The sequence below is a fragment of the Anas platyrhynchos genome, chromosome 1 (genome assembly GCF_047663525.1).
Source record: "Anas platyrhynchos isolate ZD024472 breed Pekin duck chromosome 1, IASCAAS_PekinDuck_T2T, whole genome shotgun sequence".
In the NCBI taxonomy this organism is placed as follows: Eukaryota; Metazoa; Chordata; class Aves; order Anseriformes; family Anatidae; genus Anas; species Anas platyrhynchos.
Window position 1 is genome coordinate 137943298 of NC_092587.1, and position 15146 is coordinate 137958443.

A 15146-nucleotide genomic window follows, 5' to 3' on the forward strand; every position below is an offset into this window, starting at 1 on the left:
AATAGAGGAGAAGACACCACTGCCACATCTTGTGGGACATATCCACCTCCCAAGATCCAGCAGTACTGAATGAATTCAACACATTACTTAAGTCCTATATAAGGAACCATTTTTGTCTGGGACAAGCTCAGCACACATTTCACTACATCTGTCTTAAGCATGCTCTTTATTTGCCTGGGGACTTGGCACACAGCAGGTGCTTCTCAACATGAGACCTGCCAGTTGACTTTGCCTCTGGCAGTGCCTTGCTGTCAGGTAGTGCCAGTACCACAGTCCTCTGGGGAATCCTGTACAGTCCTGTCTAATAAAAAATTAGGAAAGTCAAAGAGAAAATGAGCCTGGATTAAGTAATGCTTTCATTGCTAAATTTCCCTGACATTTTAATAGTGCATGCTTTTAAAGGGTTGAGAGGTTATTGGCTGATTTAGTTGAAGCTACATAAAGCAGTCATGGGGAAATGTCTGGAGCCTGTTTAGAGATGTGAGCTGTGGAGTCTTCGATCCTTCCCTTGACAATTAGTATATCAGTTGACCATATTTCATTTGGTGTGGGTAGTCATAACAGTTCCTCCATGACGTGCTACCACTAAGGACAAATCATGATGGAGGGTTGTGTCTCTGTGTAGGCACTTACATATCATGAGGTTGATGGATGTATGCATACTGCTGCTTAGTCCACAGTCAGTGTTTAAAAGCTGAATACTAGGGTTTTGGTCAGCACAGTTAGTACCACACAACTACTGTCCAAAAGTGGATTTGATTAGGTACTGACAAATACAAAATCTGGTGGAAGAATGTGTGTTAAATGCAATCAAATACTGGTATAGGCTTGTCTTTTTGTATTTTTCTTTTGTTTGTTTGTTTGATTTATTTTTGTTTTGTTTTCATAAAAAAAATGTTTTTCAATTTATTTCTACAATGTGCTTGTTTACAGCTATGATAAGAGTAATTAGTTCAGTACACATGACTTAGTGTAAGGATAAATATTCTCTAATCAAGGAAGAGAGTGCTTCTGAAACTAGGCTTTAGCCTACAACAATGTAGAAATGAAAAATTAAAGTCTTATAGTTGTTTCTAGACTCCTGCATGATTAATTATCTCTCATGTTCTTACTCAAGTCTTTTCCTCTAGGAAACTTTCCTTAAGTTTTTATTAACTTTGATATAATCTCTTGTCTCTATAGTAATTTTGGTCTTTTGTTTATGAGGAAAGCTCACACAATGTTTTAGCGACTATTAATTCAGGAAAGTATGCTACTTTTTTTTTTTTTTTTTTTTTTTTTTTTTTTTTTTTTCTGAAGAGATTCTGCTTTAATGTTTTATATAGTGAAATTCTCAATAAGTTATGTTCAAAACTGCTAATGTTCTTGCACAATATGTATGCTTCCATATTCACCTCTTCTGACCCAATCCTTTCTCCATAAGTGAGAATCATTGCTTTCTGTTGTCATAGAAATAGCTCTTTTACTGATATTTGCGTGCATGACTTAACATATGAAGCATTATATTTGCTGATGTTTAAAATGTATGCTTTTTTATTATAGGGAGTGTGAACTTAATGCATTGTGTGTTGTGATTAATCTTTTCAATATGAGGCTAAATAATAGGCTCTAACCAAACCTAGTGAATATTTTAAATGTTTGCCAGCTAACTAGGATGAGTGTGGTCTTTTTCTTCCTCAGGTTCCTGTAGGTACCTTTTGGTATCCTCTACTTCAGTGCATTTGGGATTGAAAGGTTGTTCATTGCTGAAAAATTGTTCCTAACAAAATCATTTAAAATGGCATGTATAAACACATCAGGAAGGTCTGAAAAGGCAGTGCTCACATGGTCAAGGTACAGGAACGGAGTTCTCTCTGTGGACTTCATCCCAAGTCTCCTGCATGTCCAGGAGGTCAGGGGGAGCCTACTTCTCCTTACACTGCCCAAATGAGTGTAGGAGATTGAAGGTCACATCTCCGCTTACAGCTGTAGTGAAGTACAACTTACCACTGCTTGGGAGCAGTGGCACATCCACAGATTGTGGGGGCTTCTGCAATAGATACCTTTGGCTTGTATTCAGACCCTTGTATTTTTTAATGTGTTGGTGGGATCCTTCTCCATCTGCTGTCAGACAGCTGGAGCTTCATCTGTGGACACCATGGCTTGGCAGGACCTGCTCTATCATCTGTGGCAGGGATAGACCTCCTACAGCTCTGGTTCATCTTCTGGGTTACTATGGAGACAGAAATTGTAATTGCTTGAAAGATTAGCAATAGGAAAATATGACTTTGACTGCAAGTAACGAGCTCAGAAAATGCACACTTCCTCAGAACAAACCTATACTCCTGTGGAGAGAGCCAAAATCTGTATATAAGGCTGTCACAGCAGTAGCCAAGTGGTTAAGAACACAATCTTCTCTTTGAAAGATTTCTTTTAATTAAAAAAAAAAAAAAGCCCAGCTGTAGCAAATGTGAAAATGAATGTGACCACAGCTGCAGTTACACAGGAGGCAGGTCATACTCTTCTTTTTATAATGTCAGCTCTATATGGATCTTTCCACATGAATGTTACTTTATGAGTCTTTGAAGGAATCCTCATCAAATACTTTCTACTAAGATTTTGGTTGGTTGGATGCTTTGCCATTTTAAGTTACGGTGTCTCAGAAGAATGAAGGTGTTTCTGCAAAAGTATTTTTCTCATCTCTTTGGAAGGAAAGTGAAATGGGAATGTTTATCTTTTGTGCGAAGGTCTATGTGTATGTACATATAAATTCACACATATGTAAATGCAATTTTTTCATGCCTCTTCTCATGATGTATAACATGCTAATGACTTTTGACTCTGAATCATGAGAGAAAAACAATGGGCACAAGTGTTATCCTGCTTACCAGCTCCTCACCTGCACATAGTATAAATCTTCAGATCTTAAGAGCAAATCTATTCATAATATGTTAACCAGCTGACCTAGTGATTAGCTCCTTGGTAATGTTGATGAATTGCTCACTAGAGAGAGACTGCGCTCCATTCTAGTGCATAGGTATGATCAAAGTTCCCATCTGTTTCGGTTGTGAATATAACATTCAAAGCATGAGCTGATCTCAGGTTTTGAAATACGTCACACTGATTACTTTCTCTTATTTACACAGTGTCATAATTGTCAGCCACTTGCAGGGCCAAAGAGCATCGAGAATGATGCTGCTAGCATTTTTGAGCACTGCAGACTTGCTTTCGTAATAGCAAGGGCTCTTTAGGCCTTCCCACATTTTGTTTGGAGAAAATCTGAAGCTGATGATCAAATCCTGCTGTAGTGTCTCTGCAGAAGTGTGAGAGGTGCAAAGGTGCTTGCGTTAGGCTTTCTACGTTGGGATGATGTTCATTTTTATAATCTGTGCTATTCTTTCATGATTTTTTCCCCAACATTTCTTTCTAGAGCTTTCAGCCTTCAAGATTTTTTTATGCCCTAATTAGCTTTATTGTTTATATTACTCTCATACTCTAATTAGGGTAATCACATCATGGGGGAGTTGAAGCTCTCCTGCTTTTTCTCTAATTATTTTTGTTTTGTCAAGCCTGGCTGTTTCCTGCTGCTTATTCTTGTCCATGTGTTTTTACTCTTTACAAATTGATGTTGTCATGTACTAATGGCTTTCATTTTATCTGAAGAACCTTCCCAATTTTACTATATTGGCCCTTCTTGGCAATCTGTGAAGCTCTGTAGTCCCATTTAAGTATTGCAAGACATATACCAGTCAGCGGGGATAACAGATGCACAGAATAAAGAGAGGGTAATGTCTTTAACTAGCCTTCTGGATTCTTCACTTCATGTTTGGTCATTTAAATAATCTTCCACCAAATCTTGGGCCTGTGCCTGGTCGCTGTAGCTGGAGTTGCTTTGCCTTGCAGCACTGTTTGCACAGTGGTCACTCATTCATGGTAGTGATGTGGACTTACTGTGCACTCTGGGATAAAGAGCAGAACATGTCAACTCTGACATGTCTGTGATGAAGCTGAATGTATGCTTACCCGAGGATGTCTACACAAAGTGCCAATTTTTAACTTGCCAGTGTTTCTGTACTGCTCCAGCTGTTCTGCTATCAGTACTTCAGCTCAGTATTGGGAAGCTTCTCAGTTAAAAGCAGTTTCAGAACTAGTTTTTCTGAATTCACATGTAACTACCATGCAAGAGTCTTTACACAGAGGCAGCATGATCAGTTGTTCCACTCTCTGCTTCCCTTTTCATGCATGTGAGGAGTGGTGTGTTACGAGTCCCTGCCCTGCTCACCATGCAGACCTGGGCACTGTGGCAGGACATGGTGGGTTTGTGTTGCAGGAAGCACGGCCGAAAGCACGACAGACACCAGTAGAGTCAGATCATGCTGCATTTTATTGCCCGAATAGCCTAACTTTTACAGAGAACTTAACAGGGGTGGACAGTGTTTCACACAAGATTATTGGTCAAAAGCACTCAGACAAACAACTACAAGAAAACAACCCCACCTGCAAGAAAAGAACCCCCCTTGTGATTAGCAGTCACGTAGACCTTGTCCTTGAGGCCAGCTGCTGGTAACAATATTTTTCTGAGTTCCTTAATTGGGCGATGTGGGAGTCATTGCCGTGGGAGCTTCTCACAGTTACTCTGGTAGCTTGGTTTGCTCAGCTACAGCAGGCCATGAGATTTTCTAAGGCCTACTCCTGGTTGCTTAAGGCAAGCTCAGATTGAACAATTGTTCCACGGGTGCATGTCCACGTCCTGTATGCCAATTCCCAACAGGTTTGTGGTGGCAGCACGCTGTCATCAGCCCTCACTGGTGCTTGAGGATGGGGATTGTCTATCTCTCTCTCTCTTTCTCTCTCTATATATATACACACACAGAAAGATAACACAAAGCAGTTTAGGTAATACACTAACAATTAAATGGAAGAAAATGGATGTTTTTGTAGAAAGTTTTCTGGTTACTGATCTTAGATTTTGCACCTGTCCTATGAGGAAAAGAAGTAAAGTAAGTGTGGAAAGGTTAGTGGTACGCACAATGTAAGGTTAGAGCAGAATAGCATACAATACAATACTTTTTGGAATCTTTTTCTTTCTTTTGTGTGTGTGTGTGTGCATGTGTGAAACAAATGGCATCTTTTTTTTTTTTTTTTTTTTTTTTTTTTTTTTTTTTTTAACATCGGAAACAGCTAATCAGTCTTTGCATCAGTTAAATTTCTGAATGTGCAAGTTCAAGGCCTACCATCAGAATTTTTATTAAATGTGTCACCTTGGGATGCAAATTCCAAATGTAGAGGAATGCCAGGATCAGCCAGAAGCATATCAGTATTGCTTGTTGAGTACACGCTTAAAGTCCTAATAGTGTTTTTACTCTCCTTATGGATTCCATTCTGTGAAAGCTCTAGGTAATCTTTTACATCTAAGGCTATGATAAGATTAAAATAGCACTTGCTGTAAAATATCAGAGTTTCTCCACTTAAAACATTTTGTGTGAATGATGTTCTCCTATTTAAAAAAAGGAAGTACTTCGATAGTTTCAAAGTATGCAATCATCTCTTCACAGATGAAGTGTCAGTGCAATGTAGCACCTGAATTCTAATCTGTCCAGCATTTGACCTGATGTACTGGATAATTCAGTCTCTCTAGCACTTTGTTCTCTCTTATTGAGACTGCAAATATGGTGCTTAAAGCAGAGTTTGAAGAAGTACTTTGCCCACTCAAGGCTAAAATAACCATATCCATTTTCTACACAACTAGCATGGCTCCTGAATTGGTAACACTACTCAACAAGAAAGCTGAAGCATTAACCAGAGGTTTTAATTTTACAAAGTCTGAATTTTCATAGTTACAGAGTGGCTGAGGTTGGAAGGGCCCTCTGGAGGCCATCAGGATCAAGGCCTGCCCCAGCAGGGCCACCCAGCGCGGGCTGCCCAGGCCCATCTCCAGGCGGCTTTTGGAGATCTCCAAGAAGGAGACCCCACAGCCTCTCTGGGCAGCCTGTGCCAGGGCTCCTCACCCGCACAGCACAGAAGTGCTGCCTGGGGCTCAGAGGGAGCCTCCTGGGGGCCTGTTTGTGCCCATTGTTTCCTGTCCTAGCACTGGGCACAACTAAAAAGATCTTGGCTCCATCTTTGTACCTTCCCTTGAGGTGTTTATAGACACTCATGAGATTCCCCTCTGGGCCTCCTCTCCTCCAGGCTTCCTTCACAGGAGAGGGGCTCCAGTCCCTTGGTCTTTTTTGTGACCCTATGCAGGCTCATATAACTCTATAAACTGAAAGGAATACCACTATCTTCCACTGTATTATAAGGTTAAACACACAGATCCTTCTTTTTAGACTTCCTTTATATTTAAAGGGCTGCATTTGAATATTAATTTGTTCGTCGATGACTTTATAATTTTTTCCCTCACAGTCCAGGAATAGTAAAAGACATTTTAGGTTTTCTTATAGTTGTGGCCATCAAATCTAGATGTCTTCTGGAGTAAAGACATCTACATATTGACTATATGTCTAGGAAATTTCTTTGGAGCATTCTGGTGGTGAGTGCCTGAAGTTATGAAAGGAATGAATTTGAATGCATCTGAATAATGATTGTATTGATGGGAAACATCTCTGGAAGAGCTGGGTTTTGGAAAGTGCTCTAAATGGTTCAATTATTTCATCTCTCCCAGATTCCTGCTCCAAAGTCAGACCCCCTTTATTGTGTTTGATTCTCTTCAGCTGTCCCTTAAACTTCAGGATTTATATTTTAGCAAAAAAAAAGTAAAAATGCTAAGCTGCAATATGGCAAGACATAGCTCGATCTTGGTTAATTATCTGCAGCACCAGTACCAAGACTTGACAGAAACTGTTTGGAAGTGGTCGTGCTGTAGGGATGATGTACTTCAGATAAAACTTTCTTCCCTGTGCAAAGGGGGGCATGGTTGCTGTAGAGTTTACTAGATTTCTGTTATCTACATGTATGACCCAAAGGACACATGTGGAACAAATATTATCATTTTATTTTGTTTTCTATGATATACTTACATCAACTTACATGAATATATGTAATTATTTTCCTTGTTTTCCTTGAGATTTTTTTTTTTTTTTTTTACAGTGCAATTGTTCCACTGTAAATTTAAGCTCTGTGAAATGTAAGCATCCAAGTGTTGATTATTTGTATATTGCTCATCTGGCATTTGGAGGGAATTTCATTGACTATTTTAGACACCACTTTTAAGATGAGGTAAATTTCTAGTTTGGTCACCAAAGGAGTGTAAGGGAGTAACTACTATGACTAGTTCAAGCTTTGTGAAAACCATAAGTTAGGCAAACACCATTCCTAAATTAAACTAATTAGATGCTCTTGTACCAAAATATTCTGTAGAATTGCAGTGAATTGTTGCAATGCAAACTAACTGTTCTTTTTTCCCTCTCTCCAAAGGTATCACTTCAATTTTTCCAAATTATTCAGCTCAAGGTCAAGAAACACTTGCTTTACAGAGAAGACACCACTGCTGAAGGTCTCCTCAGAGGAAAATGGGTTGGTTACTTTCATTTTACTCAAAATACTTTTTTTTTTTTTCTAAGTTCTCTTGTATTTAATTGTGCATGGTTCTTTCTTATATCCTGACAGCAAACCTGATGGGAAATAAAGTGAATGTCAGGGGTTGCAAGCAGAGAATTACTTTGGAGGAACTTGAGTGGAAAGAAGGGGCTATAAATGGGACAGGGAATGATGTAAGGTCTGAGGTCAGGGTGATTAGAGAGTCCTTAGGACAGGCAGCTGCTCTCCTTTGCTTCATGTGGTGTTACATCAGGTGCATTGCAAGATATAGCAAAGCTATATGCCCAGTTCTGATGAGGAGTTTACACACTAAATCCTGAAGCATGTATGCCTGGTACTTCAAAATGCTGATTCTCTCAGGTACACCTGAAGCATCATGAGGTCTTTATCTTTGATCTGCTGTCTACCCAGCTGTATCACCAAGGGGAGCTCTGTACTGAATACATGTAAATCTATGTTTTTGTTTTTCCATTGAAATACATCATAATGAAGCTAAGAATATGTAAGGTCAGTTACATATACTGTCTGTTGAAATAAACCACTGTTTTGTTTTATTTATTTTTTTTATTTACTGAAAATGCGTGACAGGTTGCTGTGCATGGCTATTCACAATCCAGATTTTACCACAGATGATGATTCATGGGACAACAGCTCTGCAGAATTTGAGCAAAGATTTCAACTGGGAAGTGAAATGACCAGTTTGTCTAGATCTGCTTCTTCTGAGAAATATGAAATCTTGGACAACCTTCATGCCAAGTTCAATTTATCAAAGATGAGGTCTGAATTCAAATCTTCAGTTACTTAGCTTTTGCATTTTTTTTTTCATTATTTTTAGTTTTTAAGTGTAGCTGGCTAGAAAATGTTTTATTTTCTGCAAATGAATAAAATAACACTCCATATTTAGGCCATATTTTACTATTGATAATTTATAAATAAACCCTGATGACATTGATTACAGCCTAGTGATCAATAGCCCCTTGTTCTTAGAAGCATTAATCACAACTCCTATTCTAAATTTGAAATTACATACTGTCTTTATTGCTTTTAACATTTTGAAAGCCATTTCATAAAAGCCTCTTTGTTTACTCCGGATTTATTTTTCAGCGTGCTTTTATGAAATATTTGTCTTTAATTAAAATATATATATACATACACAGTCTTCTAGGTACTAACAATGATTTCTGGAGTCATGACAGTAGCTTTTCACAGATACACAATGCAAAATATAAACAAGGACTTTTTTTTTTTTGTCTTTAGGTACATTGATATATTTCATTCTTTGATTACTCTCAAAGTAATCTTTTACCTCATTTAGGCGAGGATAACCTTGAATCTTTTAATGTATTAAAATATGTCAATATAGTAAGAGCTTAAATTCAAATTTTCTCAGGATATTTTAACCTGGGGTTGTAGCTAACAAACTCTTTAATCTCAGATACTAATTCTCTCTGTCTTTTCTGGAGTTTCAGCACTTTTACCTACTTTGGTTTGGACTCTACTAATAGTGCTAAAGATTTGCATAGAGCCCAGTACTGCATGTCCTCATCTCCGTATTGATCCATGGAGCTTTTTTGACAAGATGTCCATGCCTCTTTTCCCAATCTGTATGTTGTCTTAGCTCATCACTTCACAATTGTTTTCCTTCTTTCATTGTGCATATGGTACTGTGTGGAGTGCCACTCTCCTGCACCGCTGCTAAACAAATGGAGCAGGAGAATTTCAATGGCTGCAATTAGTGCAATATGAGCAGATGTGAAGAAGTTTGGCAGGCGTCTTTCTTCACGCTCGCAGTAGCTTTCCCTGGTATTTCATGGAACAAAGGCATCGAGCGGGAGAGCAGAATCAATTGTTTCCAGTATAGCATACGTTTATAATCTGGAGAGTGGTGTATTTCTCTGGCAGAACTTCCTGTGAAATATTTTCATTGCTATAGTGCTGGTTGTACATATGGGGCCAGCTTCTTGGCTGTCGTAATTCAGCATAACTCTGCTGAGATAATAAATGGAGCTAAACTGCCTGACACCACATGCAGATCAGACTAAAAATCATTTGGTTTAGAACAGGGGGTGAAATCCTTCATAGATTTATACTTCATGCATTTCCAACTGAAGTCAAATAGGATTGCGCCGGAGGCATATATCAGCACAGAGTTTGGCATGCAGTTTGTGCTTGCATCACCGTGCCAGATTAGCACTCTGGAAAGAGACAGATTGCAAAACACGGACGAGTCAAAGGCTCGTCGCTTCTCAACTGTAAGCTGTTAAAAGCACTGCTTCCTTAATACAAAATGCCATGAAAACAAACAGATGGGAGGAAAAGAGGCTTTTAAATTCTACATTTAATAAAATAACCATTTCCAAAAGCTTTTTTTATTATATCTTGACAGCTCCTTAAGATGAGTTTCTGTTATTTGCAGACAAGTGTTTATAAATTTATGAAGTCTTAATTAATGCTTTTTGATTTCTCTTATGTTTTAAAATCTAGTTATTGCTGTTTCTTGGTTCAACAGTAATTTGAATTATTATTATTTGGAATGATAATTTGGAAGTGCAAACAGAAAATACAAAATACATTAAAATTAAACCAATCTGGACTGGGCTTTAGTAGTTCACAACATGATAAGTTCTCAAAAATACTGAAACAGCTGTGATGTGAAGATAGGAAGACTAGACAAGTAGGAGAGAGGCTACATGACAAAGCTAGCACTACATATTTTCTATAAATCATACAATACTAAAAGAATCATCAGCTGAAAGAATTATCAGCTGTGGGGTGCTGATAATGACTTTTGCTGTCATTCTTCTCTTTTCAGATCTTTATTATACTCTCTCCCACCCTACCTTGTTTTTTGTTGGAGCAGGGCTCTCTGGTGCTTCTGGAAGAAGAAGCCCCCTAGCTGTCTTCTGGTCTTCCTTTGCTTTCTCTGATGTTTCTCCTGTGCAAAGTTCTCATAAACTTGCTACCACTTCTTTTTTTTTTTTATTTGTAGGATGTTTTAGCCCCTTTGTACCACTTTGACTGTGGCATCATATTTTAATCAGCTACTGTTTTTTTTTTTTTTTTTTTTTTTTTTTTTATTAAAAAAAAAAAACTCTAGAGGAAGGAATTTTTAGGAAAAAAGGTTTTTCAAAAAATGGGTCTCCGGTCACTCATATTACTTTCAGTCAATGAACTCGATTTAGGGACTTATATCCACTGTGATTAAAAATTATTTCTGACTCCAGATTACTCCACTTTAATATTTTGTTCTATAGCATCTGTCAACAGAGCTATTTATTGCACTGTTCCCTTCTCAACTAATTATCCTAGTGACTTGAAATGTTTTTCTTCTTGCTTGTCATCAGGCTTAAATCAAACCTTGCATTTATCATTCCCTCAGAAAAGCAATGATTTAGTGTTTACTTTTGAAAAAATGTGATGAGAACATCAGTGGCTTCAATTAGTGAAGAGATGTAATAAGGGCAAATAACAAAAAGAGTTCTGTAAATTAAGACATCTGTGTAACATTCTGATGGGCAACAAGAAAATAATTAAAGAGTTGCCTCTTATGGTAAGATAAAAGAGCTGGTAATTTAACAGTGATAAATCTTAAGATTTCTTACTTGAGAGCATAATTTTTCAACATTTGGATTTAGAGTTATTCTTGCTTTGCCCACTCCGTAGTAAGCTCTGACACTTCAGAAGATTTTATGGCATTGAATCTCCAGAACTGGGCATTCCCTCAAAAGGAACAGATGTGCTATGGAAAAAAAAATTGAGTTTTGCTAGACGGTTTATGTAGAGATGCTCACACAGCATATTTGGTTTGAAGATATACTATTAAAACTGGGAGATTATTAAAGCTTGCTCTCGTCTTCAAACTATCTTTTCAGGATGCCTATTGGGTATCCTATGAATAACTTTCATGATGCATATTAGAAGTCTGGTTTTGGGGAATTCATTCATGACAGTATCCCTTATGCAGCAATCTGTCATTTCTGCTCAGATGTGCCACCCTCCTGCAGTGGCTATGGTTTCCTTTGCAGCCCTGGGAGAGGTCAGGAAGAATTAAAGGTGCTTTGGGTCTCTGGGGAGCCATCAGCAGCAGCAGGGAAGTGGCTCCAGGTCCCAGCACCAGCTCATGCTGCAGCATTCACTTGGCTTTCCTGAGGGATAAAACCTCTTTCCCATGCATTAAGAGCAGCCTGGTGGCAGAGTGGGGACAGAAAGCCCTTATAGTCACCAAGGCTTCCTAATCCTTTGCTGACCCTGTGTAGTTTTGTTCACACTCTGACATGGTGTGATATCACCTGTAAGTGCTCAACATGATATTTCTGAAATGGCAGAACTATTAAGAGTACTTTTTTTTTTTTTTTTTTTTTTTTTTTTTAATTTCTATTTTTAATTATCATTCAGTAAATACATGTTTCTTTCTTTTCAGGTGCTGTCTAAAATTCCTGAAAGTTTCAGGTCTTTTTATCTTTGTAGTTGTCTGCTCTGTAAGTATTGAATTGGCAATCCTTTCCCCCTCTTTCTATTAAATTTCTTACAATTAGTTGTAATATCACAACAAGTTGTGATATTTAGTCTTTGGTAATAAAAAATGTATCAAGGGTGGGAGCAAGATGGCAAAAAAAAAAAAAAAAACAAACACAAAAATGTTGTGCAGGTTCTTATGCCTAATCAGACAACTGCTCAGTGCACTAGCCACCACCCTGGACAATGTAGTAGGGCAGGTAGCTGGGTTTGAGCAGTCAGTTTTAACTTAAATTAGTGTGTCCTCAGTGTTTCCTTCTTGAAGTTAAGACGGGTCTTCAGATGTTGCTTAAAACTTGGGGAATGTTGGTAGGTTTTTCCTCTAGAAAAATGTGTATCTCCTCCTATATCCCTTTGAGCAGCCATTCTTTCATGGAAGCCACTAAAATGTATAAAAAATTTTTGTGTCCTCTGCTTTTCTGAGCGGCTGCTGAAAAAGGGCAGCTGGGAGCAGTTCCCACCAGTGAGCACTAGCAGTCAGTAAGAGTAGGCAGGAACTCCCCAGAATATGACTGTTGAAAGGAAAATCTACAAAAATACAAGAGAAGATCTGTGCTCTCTAGGCAGACCAGAGACCCCAGCATGTCTTTAAAAAAACCTCTCCCATTCTCAGTTCTTTTTTTCTGACTTCTTCTCCCTTTTTCACCACTCTGTTCTCCTTCCTTCTTCCGCTGGTTGACTTTGTCATTCTATGAGAAATGTTCTCTCCTTGGCTTTGTTTGCTGATATACTCCAGGCAAGATTTTGTTTTCCTGTCCTGTTCCCAGCACTTTTCAGTCTGCTTTCCTTTCCTTCCCTCTCCCACTAGAGCTGTTCTTAGTCTTCATCGTACCTCCCTCTCCATGTAAATTCATCACCATTTTGGCTGTTAATTTCACCTATCCTGTGATGCTGTGAGACAGTTAGTTGAAGAGATTTAGTTCCTTTGTCCTAAGAAACACTTGGATGGCATATATTGAACAAGTGCCTTTGACAGTAAGTATTATTTGTCCTTGGTATGTGTCTCTGGGCCACTTTTCAGCTGTGGGGAAAGCATACCTGAAAATATGGAAAGCAATCTTAAGATTTAATGTACTGTTTGAAAGAATCTTCTGTAAGTTTCTAAAATAAGCTTAACAGGTATTTTTGAATTTTTGTATGATTAATGTATATTTGATTTTTATCCTCATCCTAGGTTTTATTTGGCATTTATCCAGATCAAGGTATGTCCTGGCAGATGTTGGCTGTCTCGCCTCTGGAAAGCTTCTGTATCCTTCTTTCATTGAAGAAAACTGAACTGGTTTCATTGATAAAGTGGTTGAATGGCTGTTTTCTTGCTTATACCCAGGAAGGGTTCAGTGTCCTCAGAGCATGGGCTGCACTTAGACTCATTACTTGATGAGCACAGTCATGCTCCACATTTGAGCTATAATGTATAGCACATGTCTGGGATGTCTTGTGGTTCCCATCCAGTTAAGTTCCATCTCTTTGTATGAAACCTGAAGTGTGTAAGTGGGACCTAGTGGGATCAAGCCCCAGAAAATAGCTCTGACCATGACTAGCGCATGCCCCTGGCTGTAGCAACTGCTCTCCAGCCCGTTTGCTCTGGATGCTGTCCGTGCTGTCCATGCTCTCCATGCTGTCATCTGTAGCATATCTGTAGGGTATACTTGATCCATGATGCTACTCAGTGAACTCCTTCAAAAGCAGCAAACTAGGTGATTCACAGACCTGTTTCCAGAACAGCTTAGCACAGGCATATGTTTGGATTTGTGTATCTGTAGATATTTTTCAGTGGAGGTGTGGAATCTTTCATTTTTTTTTTTTTTTTCCGTGTAAAATTGCTCAATAGTGAATTTAAGTCCACAAATCTTCAACAAACTCTTCAAAAGAACAAGCAACAGAATAATCCAAAATAAAAATGATTCATTGCAGGTGAATGCAGACCTGAATGTCAAAGGTCTTTGAAGGATGAGCATTCAGTTATTAAACAAACAAAAATTGCATTTCTTATTCTCAATATATTTCTAATTTTATCACTTTGGTCTACAATTTACTTGTTTATTATTTCACTAATGTTAGAAGATGATTCAAGCTACAGATATACTTTATGGGCTCCTGGGAAGTGTCTTGTTCTGAAAAAGTGTGGTAAGAATTCCATTTTAAAAGAGTGATTTCTTCTGCTTAACTGGGCAGGTCTGTAGCTTTGAGCAGGGAGAGTCCACTTTAAATAGCTTTGATTGTTAGCATTCTCACTATTGCAAATAATGACACGATATTACATGACTGCTAGGGTAAATGAGGAAGAAAATGTCTTGAGGGCCATATATAATGAGAAGTGGAGATTGTTTTTTTGGAGGAGTGCAAGTGAATAGGACCAGTGGGACCAGTGACAACTTCAATGGTAAACTCCCATCAGTATCTTGTTCACACTGGTACTTTTTTCCTCCTTGAAACTGTTGTTGAAAGGTCCTATTTACATATGCATGTGGTCTTGAACAGCACCAGAGCTGTAATGACAGAGACTGCCAAATCAGGGTGCATTGGTGGCAAGTCTTTGAGTTCAAATTTTAGTCAGCTCTCAGAACATAACTTGAGGATTAGATGTCTTTCCACAGATGTTGGGTTAGAACCATAGCTTCTGCATTGTGCCTATTGATTCTGTAGCCAGTTATACTTTTTGCTTGTTTCAGGAAATGCTGTTGGGACTGGGATATGAGAACAAAAACAAGTATTCCCAGATTTCACATTTTACCTGTCATGTCAGGATGCTTTAGCCAAGTAGCTGTCAGACAGAATACAGCATCCCCCTTCTTTACTTGACAAACCTGGAGCTGCGTCTTCTTAGTTTGTGTCATATGTGTTGAAAACTGGATGTTCTGTCCTTGCATTCCTACCTGAGGTCAATGAGATAGGAGAAAATATGTGAGAAGAAAGCTATGCTTCATTTTCAAGGTGACACAGTAATTCAAGCAGAAGGGTCAAGGAGGAAGATTTCATTCCTAAATGAGGTTTTGAAAAGGCATGAGCAATTCTGAATGTCATCTCACCATTGCTGCTAGTCTTCATTTATGCAGATGTAAGCTCATGTGTTTGTCCTCCACTTTCTCACACAGTGAAGAAAGTTTTCACCT

At 38.5% G+C, this 15146-nt stretch overlaps 1 protein-coding gene across 2 annotated transcripts in view; it reads left to right on the top strand.

Moving 5' to 3' along the window:
- Window positions 1-15146, top strand: part of OCA2 (OCA2 melanosomal transmembrane protein) — a 195874-nt gene that overhangs the window by 40336 nt on the left and 140392 nt on the right. For both annotated transcript variants that reach the window (XM_013104470.5, XM_021275880.4), the window contains 4 exons: window positions 7396-7494; window positions 8107-8295; window positions 11939-11996; window positions 13208-13280. In XM_013104470.5, coding sequence (XP_012959924.3) covers window positions 7396-7494; window positions 8107-8295; window positions 11939-11996; window positions 13208-13280 — 419 coding nt within the window. The remainder of the gene's footprint in view (window positions 1-7395; window positions 7495-8106; window positions 8296-11938; window positions 11997-13207; window positions 13281-15146) is intronic.